The 13,562-nt window shown below is 39.1% G+C and overlaps 1 protein-coding gene across 9 annotated transcripts in view; it reads right to left on the minus strand.

The window, feature by feature from the left end:
• Positions 1-4,686: 4,686 nt before the first annotated feature.
• Positions 4,687-13,562, minus strand: part of tns1b (tensin 1b) — a 177,978-nt gene continuing 169,102 nt past the window's right edge. For 6 of the 9 annotated variants that reach the window (XM_069662594.1, XM_069662591.1, XM_069662589.1 and 3 more), the window contains 10 exons: positions 13,086-13,172; positions 11,624-11,752; positions 11,293-11,385; positions 10,176-10,253; positions 9,988-10,056; positions 9,788-9,814; positions 9,176-9,344; positions 8,309-8,377; positions 8,073-8,102; positions 4,687-7,391 (listed from right to left, as the gene is read on the minus strand). In XM_069662594.1, the coding sequence (XP_069518695.1) occupies positions 7,253-7,391; positions 8,073-8,102; positions 8,309-8,377; positions 9,176-9,344; positions 9,788-9,814; positions 9,988-10,056; positions 10,176-10,253; positions 11,293-11,385; positions 11,624-11,752; positions 13,086-13,172 (890 nt within the window). In that variant the 3' untranslated portion in view covers positions 4,687-7,252. The remainder of the gene's footprint in view (positions 7,392-8,072; positions 8,103-8,308; positions 8,378-9,175; positions 9,345-9,787; positions 9,815-9,987; positions 10,057-10,175; positions 10,254-11,292; positions 11,386-11,623; positions 11,753-13,085; positions 13,173-13,562) is intronic. The other 3 variants (XM_069662597.1, XM_069662596.1, XM_069662592.1) reach the window with 1 other exon arrangement.

Consider the following 13,562-nt stretch of genomic DNA (forward strand, 5'->3'; position numbering starts at 1 on the left):
GTCAAACATATTATTACAGATACTGTTGACAAAGACTACTACATTGAACCACTATTAAACTTCATGCAGTAAACTGCAACAGAACGGTACATTAATTATAGCCACCAGGCAGTTAGGATGTATATTAATTGAACGGCCACATTCATAGTAAAGCCACAGTCTCTTCCTGAGCCCTTAGTTTTGAACTTTGGTCATTTAAATTTTACTTTTATTGCAGACATTTTTAATTTTTATACTTTTACAGTAACATTAACATGCAGCAACAAAAATGATTCTTAAATAACAGTTTTATTTATAAAGCACTTAGGCAGAAAAAATGAGAAATGACAGACCACTAATGGACAAGCAGTGTAGACATACAAAGGAGCCTATGCCAGTGATTCACACCAGTAACAGTCTGGAGGTGATCATAAGAACCAGTAACTGTAATCAGGAGGCAACCACTGCTAATCTACAATCTGTAACTTCTGTCAGGTTCAATGATCTCTCTAATTAATACTGCTTTTTCAAAATTTTCCTCGTTCTTGTATAGATGCACACCAAAGCATCCAAGAATTGGCTTCTTACACAGGAGAGGTCTAAAGTGCAGCAGTACACCTCACTGAGTGCAATTTATTTCCTTCTTCCACACTTTATAGAAGTAAACATTGAACATACAACATTTAACTCCTGAGTGCAGGCATTCAGATTTACCGTAGTATGATAAACATAGGAACTATATATTGTGCAGGTCTGGAGATGTTTTTGTAGATGCTGTGATGGTTTCCAAAACTCTGCCACTGATGATACTAATGTTTCATCTTAAATGCATTAAGTTTACAGGTTTCATTTGCAGCTCACGCTAGCTGCTCGTTTGATTAATTTAACAGGCTTAATCAGGAATGTGTTTCTCAGAAGCAAAAACATGTGCCCTCTCTCCCCATCATTGAGTCTTCAGAGTTTTGATTGAGTCAATTGTAAATTGTGCGTCAAATAATTGTTGCTGTCGAGGAGGTTTGTGGAAATGCTAATACAGCAATAGTTTTTTCTCCTGACCAGGGTAACTGTCAAGCCCTGTTTTATTCTGTCAATGAGTGGCTGATGGACACAAACATACTACGACAATATAAATCTTTTTTTTTGTTTTTAAATCAAGGTCAGAGCCACATTTTCTTAGACTATTTAAAGGTATCATCTCGAAGATTTCCATTTGAATAAATGTCTGTTAAGTTAATATCTATCACTGAATGAGGTAACACAATGGTGACTGAGGCTATGGCCCACTGATGAAAGCCTTTGTATTTGCAGTATAAAGTATTATTATAGACTGGGTGCCTGTGGCGACATTCACAGAAAAATCCCAAGCGGCGCCCAGTTAGTGACGCGTTTTCCATCAGCCAGCAGTGGTTGGTCTGCCAGAGAGGGTAGGCGGAGCTGAGCAGCTGCTTTTCTGGTCTCTGCAAGTGTTGCGACTAAACCATAATCTTCTATGGCTGAACAAACAAAGAAAAGATGGATGACTACAGATACAACTTCAACAAGAAGTGAAAATCCAAAGAAAAAGAAACAAACTCGACACTCAGATGAAGCAAACAGTCTGAAAAGGAAAGCGACCGTCAGAGAGGAAAATCAAGAGTTACAACCGGAGCCAACTGTGGACGTCTGGTTAACTTAACCTCCTGCAGTTAGCTACCGTTTATCGCCAAAGGTTTCGCCAAAGAGAATGCAACTGAAATCTTAGAGATTAGACCTTTAACACTCAAGAATTTTTTTTTTTCGTTTTTTACTTTAACTTTTTGCCACCTTTGTTGATATTACTGTTGTAATGGTGAAGAATATCAGTATTTTCCAAGCGTTATCAGGAGAGTAGAGCTTTACTTACCTCAAAGAAAAAGTCAAATTAACAATATGTATTGTTTGTAGTTATGTAGTTAAGTTGTCGTATTTTTGACAGCAGTATAAGAGTTTACACCCCCATTGTTTAAAAGTGTATACTTTCCCATTTGTCTTACAAAGCATCACCATTGTGTTTCTGTTTGTATGTTTTGTGATAGTGTGTCACATGTGTGGTCCAGTCTTATATTTGGTCATAGTTTCCAGTTCAGTATTTTTGGATACATTTAACATGGAACCCCCCACATGGATACTTTAAAAATGAAAATCAATAAAAATTGTTAAGGTATCAAACTGAGAGAAATGGGGACTGCATTACACTTGACCAGAGCTATATTATTAATAGATTCTTTTATACAAAGGTGCAAAGAAGGTGTCATAAAAAAGGGATAAACAAAACTAAACAAACAAAAAGACAGAGACCTCAAAAAAAGGTGCGAAAACGAAGCAAAAAAACACTGTGGCTTTTAAAGATTAAGCACATCTGTTAATATTGATAATGAATCACTGAATTGAGTTCCGTAAATGTAAACATATGTTGATCAAGCTTGTTGAATAGAGATGTCACCATAGTTGTAACTCATTCTTCATAAGTGGGCGTGTGCTTTCTCCTCCGATGTCTCAGTATTGTCCTCACTGAGAGCCACTACACATCTGATATATTGCCATTAAAAATTGTACAGACATTTATGGTCCCCAGAGGATGAGACTTACTGAATGTGGGAATCCCATCACTTTCCCTGTAGTGGTATCATAAGAATGACTTCTTAGTCTCAGCTAATGTAGGATGGGTTGCTTTGGATTTGGTCACAGATATCATGTAGAAAAGATTTCGGAGGAGTTCGGTTCTGTTGGTGTCCTTTAGGCCTCTCGGTTCAGTCTGCCTTTCCTCCACAGCACAAATTGCATCTTTTCCCTTATGAGGAAACATTCTGAGTTGTAAGTTGAGGATTGCTGTTGTTCTTCACCATCCAGTCATCTCATTCTCTGTCCCTCTTTCGTCTGGTGAAATATAAGTTCCTGAACATTCCCATGCTTTTTAATGTCCAAGCATTTTATGAGTTGGGAGTTCTCAAGACTGGAGAAAGGGCAACCTTATTACATCACTAAAATAAACTGAATGACAAAGTTTATAGTGTCACATTCCTGCAGCTTGCTCATTTTAAATGTCTGCATTTTTTCATCATTTTATTAAGCTGCTAAGGTACAGAAAATTGCAGGTCCATAAAATTTTATTATCACAATTTCAAACTTTTATAGACTAATGCAGTGATGTCATGAGAGTGCACTACCAACAGTCCCGCTAGTTGAAGCGAGTCAGGACTGTGTGTTTTATTAGGAAAGGGATTTGTTGCTATTCTACTGTAATTCATAAAGTCTGTCTGTGACAAAGACGTGTCTCATCCTCCTGGAGCCAGACGCCATGGTTACTTCTCCAACCAAATAAGATAAATAAAACTGCACTGAGTGAGTGCTCCAAAAAAACTAGCTGAAAGAGATCTTATACTTTATGTTTGATTTTTATGTGTGACTGATTTTGTGACCGTATTCTCTTTTTGAGAACATGGGTCTGTATGTGACTGACTGACTGACTGAGTGAGTCAGTGAGTGAATGACAGTACTTTCACAGCCGTAGAGAGAGAGTTGCGAACAGATCAGTTGGCGGATCATGGAGCATATTGGACCTCCACTGACGCGACTTTATCTATACGCCTCTGGATGCTTTGTACGGGGAGTAGGCGGGGCTGCTCCTCCTCCGCTGTCCTCACCTACGTCCACAGCACACACCTGCTTTCAAACACGTGGTCATCGGCCTCATAAGGACATTCCTTGTAACACATTGCCCACAAAAGCGCACATTGACCTGATAGAGTCAGCCACATACTAGCTTTTGACCAAGTCTTGTTAAAATGTGCTTTAAAGAATAGTAGGACCCTTTAAAAAATCATTAAATGGATTTCTACATTTCAGTATCTAAATTGTGTAGTTGTACCATGAGGTTTGGTGGAGTTTAATTGACTTTAACTTCTCTGTCATCTTAATGGAAACATAGTGCTTTAGGTTTGAATACATTTTATTCTGGCTTATGTTGGAAAGTACTACCGTAAAAATTTGGAGTCATCCCCGAGTAAAAAAGGTTTTCCAAAGCTATTTATTAATAAAAACGTGTATCCAAGTTATTTCAACACTATTTTATTTATTTTCATTTAAAACGCATTCAAAACACACAAATTACAGCCTACCGTCTGTTTTCGCCATGTCGAGTTTGCAATCCTGCTACCGGTGCTATAGCTAGCGGTAGCAGGCAGCCTACGGTAATTTTGATTGTTGTGAGGGTGGAGGCTGCAATGGCGATCATGACCGTGCATGTCTGTGACGAAGCGTTTGCAACAATCAAGTTAGTTTTCCTCTCTTAAAACAGCGAAGAAAACACAATAGCACTGCGGCATGTTGTAAATAGGAGACGTTGTAATGGCTCGGACCCGGAAACGGTTTAATGCAGAGATGTGACGTGACCACTTAACAACCGGATAGCGCCATCGACTGGGTAAAATACCGTAAAACAATTACATACCTCTCTGTATTTTATGCTGGTATATTGGTTGCACCGGTATATAGGATGCAGCCCACTTTTTAGATGAATGTATTGAAACAAATTGACACTTCTTCCACTGAGAGATCTCATGATTGCAAGGCCTCAGCTTATGACCAGCATTGTCCTAAGACAATGATAAAACCTTCACGGCAAACTAACCTTGAAAAGGGTTCATTCTGTCGTGAGGAAGAGAAAAAACAAAGTTGTCCATTTCGATTTGTACTGCTTTTTAATGTGTTTTCATCAGAAATAGTAAAAGCCATACAATGTAGCAAACCAAAAAATGACAAAGCTCTATACAGGCATAGTAGCTCATTCACACACATTCTACAGTCCAGACCGATCTGTCGAAGTGGGCAGACGTCTCTGGAGTTTCCATCTTGGCAACAAATGATTAACATTCAGTTTGAAGTAGAGGACATCCTCTTTTCTCAACAAGCACTTAATAGGCAAAAATATAGATTCTTCTGTCTCATAAGCCGAGTCAAGACACAGTCGTCACATGGAAATCACAACCTGATGATAAGTATCTATGGCATCATTCTGGAAAAGGCTGGATTGAATAAGATTGGAGGATACGGTGTTCAGATTACAGTCAGCAGTGTATCTAAGGACTTGACTGGAGCATGCAGGCTCTTTCTAATAAATAATGGAACATTCTAGTCAGATATAAAAGCCCTGTAAGTGCTGTTTTTTTTTATTTTCAAAGAACTACATTGGATTCAATGTTTGCCTCTAAACTAACTCTTGTTTAATTAGTTTACGTCATGCTGCGGTCTGTTTCTAGAGCATCAGGCATAAAGGAGGGTGATGTTATCTACTGCTCGGTCCTTCAGCGGGACTTTACAATGCAAGATAAAAAAGTAATATGCTAAGAGAGTTAGCATATAAATCAACATTTAAGTTCTCTCAGATTCATTTTCTCTGTGATCAAATTACTCAAACATTTACCCTTTGACTTCACAGCTAAAACACTGTATAAGAATATAAGTGGTTCCTTTTTGTAATGATCCTCTGACACCACATGAGGGCAGCAAACACTTACTGAACTGACTGTTTTCCATGAACAGACTCCACATCATTTGGGGGAAAGGAAGTCTGCTTCCACACATGCATGACATGAAATGGGTCTGTCAATGTCAACACACTGATAATACTTCAACATTTAAGTGCTAAACTTGGACAATGTGTTTTCTAGGCAGGTTTAAGTTAATAAAACAATTGTGTTGGCATCACTTTAGGAAAACTCCAATTTGGACTTTAGTAACGAAAATCTTTCATACAAAATATTTCCCCTCTTAATAAAAAAAAAAACATAAAAGCCTCACCAAGAAAACAAGAATGTTAACAAAAGGAAGTAATGCTGTGAAAAAAACATTCAAAAACAACAGTGATACACTTTGAAATGCACACACTTTACACCTTATATATGTCAACGCACATGACTTAACCAGAATAAAAAGCAATCTTTTCCTCTCGCGTTCAGTAATTTTGATGTATACTTTATAATACATGTATACAAGATAACATAGAGCAACAAAGCAAAAAAATAAATATCTTAAGTCACTGTTTGGAAGTTTTTATATATATCTATATATGTATATTTATATGTTTAGCTTACTTTTAGGTTGTGAGTGTTAACAGTTTTGGCCGGCTGACGCAGAAGAGCTTCTTTCTATTGACGGAAATGTTCAACACTAAAAACTGAAGAGCAGTTAAGCAGGACACTTTTTTTTTTTTATAAAGATCATCATCACAAAGCAACTTTAGGCCCCTCTGCATTGAGTGAAATGGTGTGGCTATGTAGTGGACAATAACAGCAGGTAGGAAGCTAATCCTTCATCCTTCATTCACAATCATAGACCGTAAAAAACCTCAGTCTTTCAGAGGAATCTGTTGCATCTTTAGCAACACTACTGCATTAAACGGGGAAGGACCTGCAGGATTTTGGAGAACAACCTTATTTCCAAATTTGGCTATTTGCATATTTAAGACAGCCTGGAAGAGTTATACGTCTTTTTTGTTTTTTTCATAAAAAGCTCTGCGTTACAAAATAAAGTCAGGCACCAAATGTCATCTAGAACAGTCCTACTCATAAAGCAATCTAGAATATTTACAGAGACGTAACCAGCTGCAAAGATTGGTTGCAGCTGTGCAGAATTGACCTACAGTATCAGTACATACAGGAAGAGACAGTTCAGTATTTTTGATTAAGCAGCCATGTTTGTTTTACAAAAAGAATACTTCCGACCCTCTGACAGTGGCACACTATACACGCCCTGACTACTTTTTTTAAATCTTTGGTTGACCAGTCAAAAGCCTGATAGATTTACAATCCACCTTTACATCAAACAACTTGACTTCTTCTTTAAAAAAATAGAAATGAAACAATTGCTAAAAAAATAACATTTGCACACACAACGTCATCCCCTCTTACTGTTCACGTGTTACCCTGCCTGGGAGATCAAAATCGCCTCCCGTCCCATTGTCACACACAGCCCATCCCCATCCTGCACTTCCTCTGGTCCATTCTGGAGTCCGCCCGAGAAGAAAAGCACATGCATGCAAGCCGCTCACAGACACACACACACTCACTCGATCATTTTCTCTTTCATTTGCTAACATACACAAACACACAGACGCAAACATAAAAGAGCAGAAAAAATAAGGTGACGTGTAGAACTGAATGCTGAAATGTCCAAAACAGAGAGTAAGTGTCTGTGGTTAAAAGGAAAGAGAATAACCAAAGGCATTTAAAAAAGCGCCAGGGTCTGCTGACGGCTCTCATCGTTTTTGCGCGGCGATCATCTTTGAGACGAAATTGACGATGGCGCTGGCGGGCTGGTCGGGGTCCATCTCGGCGAAGAGGTGGCTGATGTTGTCTGTTGTGCTTCCCTGCTTACGCGCCACAAACCCAAAGAGCCTGGGAAGACAAAGTTAGAGATTTACATGTACAGTAAAAGCCACCCGAGTACATTTAAAGCGTTGGACTGGTGCTACAGTGGAAACATAACCAAAAGGATATAATTTCATATTTGGTTTGCAGGTTTATTTAAAAGTAAAAATACATCTTGTATAACTAACATTATCCCTAAAGCCACTCCTCTTCTGCCACTACTCTTTCCTGCAACGGGCAGATTGTATATAAGGAGATACTACTGACTGAATTTAGGAAAGTATGCAGATAAAAGGCACTGACACGCTGTATTTAAGAAGTGGATGCAATCTGGAGGTGTGAAAAGCCAGTCAATGGGAAATAACTACAGCGACTGAGGGTGTGATTCAAATAAAGATCATTTTACATCAGCCTTCTTAATAATTATTACTGGCTGTTTATTATATTCAGAGGCAGATTCCTCTGCAGCAGTGCTTAGTTTAAATAATAACTCAGGTACTTAAGCTATTCAAATTTTAGAAGCCCAAGCATGACCCTTTTTTTCCCCATTTTCCCTGTGCAAGAGCTCGGGGCAGTCCTTCACAGGGACAAATGTAAAAAGACCTTTTGTCACCTAAGGGCCACAAATCCTAAATAAATATCCCCCACTGAATCGAGTAGCCCCCCCACCCTTGATTACAGATGTGTAGTCAACACAAATGTACTCACTTGGCTGTGCCTCCCTCAGGCTTGTTCCACCTGTAACGATTTGAGGAAAATAAGTCGACATTTAAAAACAGCCGAGAGGTAAACACAGGATGGACACGATCAGTTACAGTAGTAATTATATCAAAAAACATTGGTACATTGGACAAAATGCTTTAAAGGAACCCTGTAATTATGAGTTGCCTAAAACAAGCCATGAATGTTGTATTAAGCCATCATTTTTATGTCTCTGTACTCACTTTCTGTCCTGAGGGTCAATATCGCAGAACGTGACAGTGTTGTTAGGATAGTGGCGTCGGAAGAAAAGCCTGTGAAAGCAGCAAACCACAATACAGATTACAAAGGCACCAAAATAAAAAAGGATGTATTTAATTTTTTTTTATTATTTTCCCATTATAACATTTCCTTTACTCTTTCTAAATATTAGTATTCTTTTTCAGTGTCTAATGCTTTTCTTCGCCCATATAAAGCAGTTTGAATTGCCTGTGTTTTAAGACGAGCCTTGCATTAATGTTGCAGAAAACTGCAGTTTTTCTTTTTTCAAGCCAGTTCTTTAAAAACTAAAAATCTCTCTTTACACAACAATTGTATAAATGTTAATAATTTCTAACATTTTATTACATTAAATGGGCTTTTTAATAATTTAATGCACTGACGAGGACATTTTACTATCACAAATGTACGTGTCCGTGCTATCCAGTGGACAGGTATTGTAATGGTGACACTGTTCCCAAATTATACCAAATTTATCTTAGGCATTTTCTATACCATGATTAATAGCTACTTGTTGAGCAGCCGTTATTTATCGCAGATATATGCAGATAGAGACTATTCCAATACCAATATAAGATTGGCCATGCTGATGTATGGCTCATGATGTACTCGTAAAAAGTGTCCTTACAGAATAATATTTGGTCCCTGACTGACACTGTAGTAAAAGACCCCGACCCTTTAATCCTACATTAGCCATTTATTGCTTCTGGTTTGGTTCAGAGGCTCATACGTCCCTTTTTAAAGAAAAGCTTGATAAGACATCCAGAATCGTCTGCAGCAAAGTCTCCACATGTCGTGCAGTCTTATCTTGTGCCAGGTGGATTTAGACTTACTTCCTCTGGTTGTCGGTCAGCGTGATGCCTTGTGAAGACACCTTGAAGTGCACAATGGTGGCAGTAGATGGAGAGGTGGCAGCCAGTGTCTCAGATATCGCCTTGGAAACCGCCTGAGGGCCTGTCAGGGACTCCATCTCCACTGAGTTGATGTAGAGCACGTTGCATGCTGGGAAGAGATCAGATATCCCAGTCAGACACCCAAATCAAAAAGTCAAGTTTTGTAAATGAGAAACATTTTATATGGACGAACCAAAGCTTTAAATATTTGCTCCCAATCCTGTTAAAACATGTTATTAATGCTTGTTTTGGGCCTGTTCATGCAAAAATATTATTTTCCTCTCATCATGCTGTCTGGAACAAAAGCTAGGGTCAAACAGTTTAAGAAACCAATCCATCCAAATCATTCCACATGAAACATTCTGCCTGTTATGAAAAAGAAGCAGGGCAGCAGAGTGTAAAAACATCCCAAGAAATTCTGTTTTGCAGGGTCTTTTATATAACTTGTCTTCATTAATTGGTGCAAGTTTCAACATTAGCAGACATTTAACAGACAGTGGATGCACATTCCAGGTGAGCGTTTCTAAGTAAAAAAAAGTGCACAGGGTTTACCATGGGAATCAGCAGGGGCCCTCTGCACTGGGGTAACAAGGATGTCATGGTGTCAGAATGAGTGAATACAGTAGGATGAGTGAGGATACATTGAGATACATTGTGGTTTTATGTCAAAGCTCTGTTGGCTGTACACGAGTCTCAAAAACTGAGACCGTCAACCGACCAGTTTTAACAAAGAGAATGAGCTGATGTGTTACCTGCTCCTTGTTTCAGCCTTTCAGCCAGGGGATTTGGTGCTGCTACTTCTGACACTTCCTCAATTAGGTCTGCAGCAAACAAGAGAAAGGTGAAGTTCCCAGTTTTAGCATAGATGTAGTTTTTATGTATTTGTATGCACAGAAACACTAAAAAGGGCATAACCATAACACGTATTTGTTTCACAGACCTGTAGTAGGGATAAGTAGTTTGCAGGGCAGGGCCAGTGGTGTGATGGCATGTTGGTAGACCAGGGCAGACAGGCAGCCTGTTGAACAGACACATGACACATTGAAAGCAAACACCTGGTGTCTTTGTACCTTTCTGTGCTTGTAGTAGTTCTTACTCCACTACTTTTTCCTGTGATAATGTTGTGTAATTTAGGAAATGGTTAAAATATCTGTGTCTTTTTGTAGCCATAAATAACAGGCACTTAATATTGAATTAATTTGCCACTATGATACCGTATCTACTGTAGCTAGAATGGTTATGTCATTAAAATACACAACGGAACACAATAAACTGTTACAACAGATTTTGTATTAACCAGGGGGCATCCCCTGCTGGCCCACCAAGAGGTTGAGTCCATTTTTTACCCAGCTAATGCTACCTTTAGCAACCTCAATAGATGTACGTGTGGAAAAAAGTTGCATACTTTTGTGGCTCCAGAGCTCTGTAAAGTCAATTTCATTACAGCACTTTCACTAACATCTGTAAAGAGACTTTTAAAGCAACATCGACTGCCCTTAAAGAAAATACAATGACACTTCTGGTTCTATTCCCATTCTAGGAAGCCAATTATCTTTTCTAATAGTTATGTAGAAAATCACACACCATCTTTCTTTTGTTTTAGTAGTTGTAAAATAAAACACAGCAATTAAATCAAATTAAAAAGAGATGCATCGGGTTATGAGTTTAAGACAGGAGAAGGAGAAGAAACGAAAGACAAAGATCCTATGCCAAATCCAAAATGGGGCAAGCTGTAAACTTTTTTCCCCCTTGTCTTTATGTGTTCATGCACACAAACACGCGCAAACACAGACAAACAAACGTCATACAGCCTTGTAGTGTAATTAGTAGGAAGAACATGAGTTAGATCCCTTCAGTCAATACTATAATTACAGAAGGATTACACGTTACAGAACTTGGAAGGAGCTGCAGATCTGTGACAGACACACAGGCGGGCACACACAAAGGAGCGTTCATGTTTGACTTTTCCTCCAAACTCTGAATTGCTACACTAAGCTTTCAGTGTACACGTGAGTGTGTAGCTCAGGGAAGAGGGAGAGCAGCAGGCTGTCACTTACCAAAGTATGGCTCGTTGGGACAACCCTTCAGCTTCACTCCTTTAGGGCTGCTCTCAATCAGGAAGTGCCTCACCAGCTCGTTGGTGACGTCACCTACAACAAAAGAGAGGGAGAGGGGTGAGTGAGTTTACAGCTGATTAACATGGAGACATCACCTCATTCTTTGTAATTAAGATATTATGTTTAATTCTGTCTTCATCCTGAACAAAGACCAAAATAGGGAGAAAGAAGAGCTCTGCAAAACACTGACGTCGTCCATGTGAATACTTGTTGCATTACTAATGACTTTGAAAAAGGCATTCATGTAAACCAACATCTTGCCCCGTCATACCTTTCTTATTCTGGTGCACGGAGGGTGGAGGAGAGGCCACTTTCATAGCCAGGCCATAAGCCCCCCTGAACGAGTGACTGTCCCGAATAACAAAGGCTCCAGGCTCCCTCTCTCTCAGCAGGCCAATCGCTGGAACACAGAGGACATTCTGTTACTTCACACGATCAGAACAGGATGCTAATGTCGTGACTTTGACAATTCCTTGATTTACATCTAGCTCAATCTTCAAGTCAAAATGTGTCTAATACCAAACACCTGCCAAAGTCTGTACTAAGGGTCTGTGTTTTAATAACTAAATATAATGTTGCTGAGATGTTAAACGTTGTAAAAATGATTTCTGCTAAGCATGACATGATAGAATTAACACTCTAAGCGTCTTGACATGCTGATGGTAGGATTTATAACAAAGACATGCTGTTCCTAAGCACACTGACGGGCAGCTACAAGTTACAGTTAAACATACATCACTTAAAATAACGATAAGACACTACAATATCAGTATAGCGCTTATAAAATATCAACAACCCGTTTAGGGACACTGCCATCTTTTACTGCATTGGCTTAATATGGACAAAAGCCTTTACGAGTTCAGAGACTGGCAGCTCATTAAAGGATGAGGAAAGGAGGAAGAACGTCCTGAAGCTTCGTTTGAGAAATTGCCGTCAGTCTGTATTTCATTAAAACTACAACTTCTAACATGACACTTTGTTTAAGACACTCCATTGTTCAAGAGGAAGGGCTTTAGATTCATTACTTCACCATTTAAATTCAATGGCTCAGCCTGTCCACATGTGATAGTTTAAGAAGGAAAGATGGATGAGATGAGCAACACATGCAGATGTTCTGTAATTCTCTTCATATGGCGCGGCTTTTCTTCTAGGAGTGCATGTTACTAGGTATAAACTGTGTGTGTGTGATGTCACTGCAGTTTAGCATGTGCTTGTATTTAACATGCTGTAATCCAATACTGGCCATGAGCAGATGCAGATGGGGAAGCAAATAGCCACTGACCTCACATCCAAACACATAAGTACAGAGATGTGTGTATGCCAGTAAAATCATGTGTGGGTATATCCGTACCCATGCATATTCGTCATTGCATTTGTTTAGATGCATTTATCATAAGGGTTTAGTCGTCCAAAACCTATCATCTGTTTCATAGGAAGACACAACCAAAGACGATGTAGACGTATAGGGTTGGATGATGTTTTGCACATTGGAATGCAACAATGTGTTTATTTAAGATGAGTCATCCTAAACAAAGCAATTCAGGAGCACCACAATAACAGGCTGTAAACTAAAATGACCTAAGACCACAAAACTGTGATGGAAGTTGAAAAGAGTGATAGAAAAGAAGTCTCTGTCTGCCTGGACGTAAATTGGATGAAAATCAAGGTGGAAGTCTAAGAGCAACAGATAATTTCCAAAGGTAATTTAAGGGAGAAGTCTCTCAGCATCATACCTTGCTCCCTGGAAATGTCTGGCTTGTACCAGAACTTGGACGTGTCTTGAACAAACTTGACATTGAGCCTGCTCTCAGGACTTCCATCTGCAACAAAAACAAAAACAGAAACAACATCACAGAAGTACCCAATACTGGTCTATATAGTGAGGACAAGCCCTGTCATGTTAAAAAACCATTGATGGGATCAGCCAATGTCCTACAACAGGGTTGTTCACAATGTACATTACTGAAGATGTACCCAAAAGATTTCACACATTCGGCTCTCTCGGCAGAGCTGTGTTGTACATTGGAGTTTACATCTGGAAAATATGCCTAGCATCCCGATCTCTAGCTCTCTGCATCTATGTTAGAACACCTTATACCTTGGATGGACTAAAAGCAAAACACAAGCAGTAAGGTAGTTGCCAACACACTGGGCTCTAAGCTACTCTATTGCTTAGGTAGACTCTGGATCAGCTGGTTTAGGAATGAAAG

This window comes from Semicossyphus pulcher, unplaced genomic scaffold (assembly GCF_022749685.1).
Source record: "Semicossyphus pulcher isolate SPU_LCO1_2020_fin unplaced genomic scaffold, fSemPul1.0.p SCAF_15, whole genome shotgun sequence".
NCBI classification, from domain to species: domain Eukaryota; kingdom Metazoa; phylum Chordata; class Actinopteri; order Labriformes; family Labridae; genus Semicossyphus; species Semicossyphus pulcher.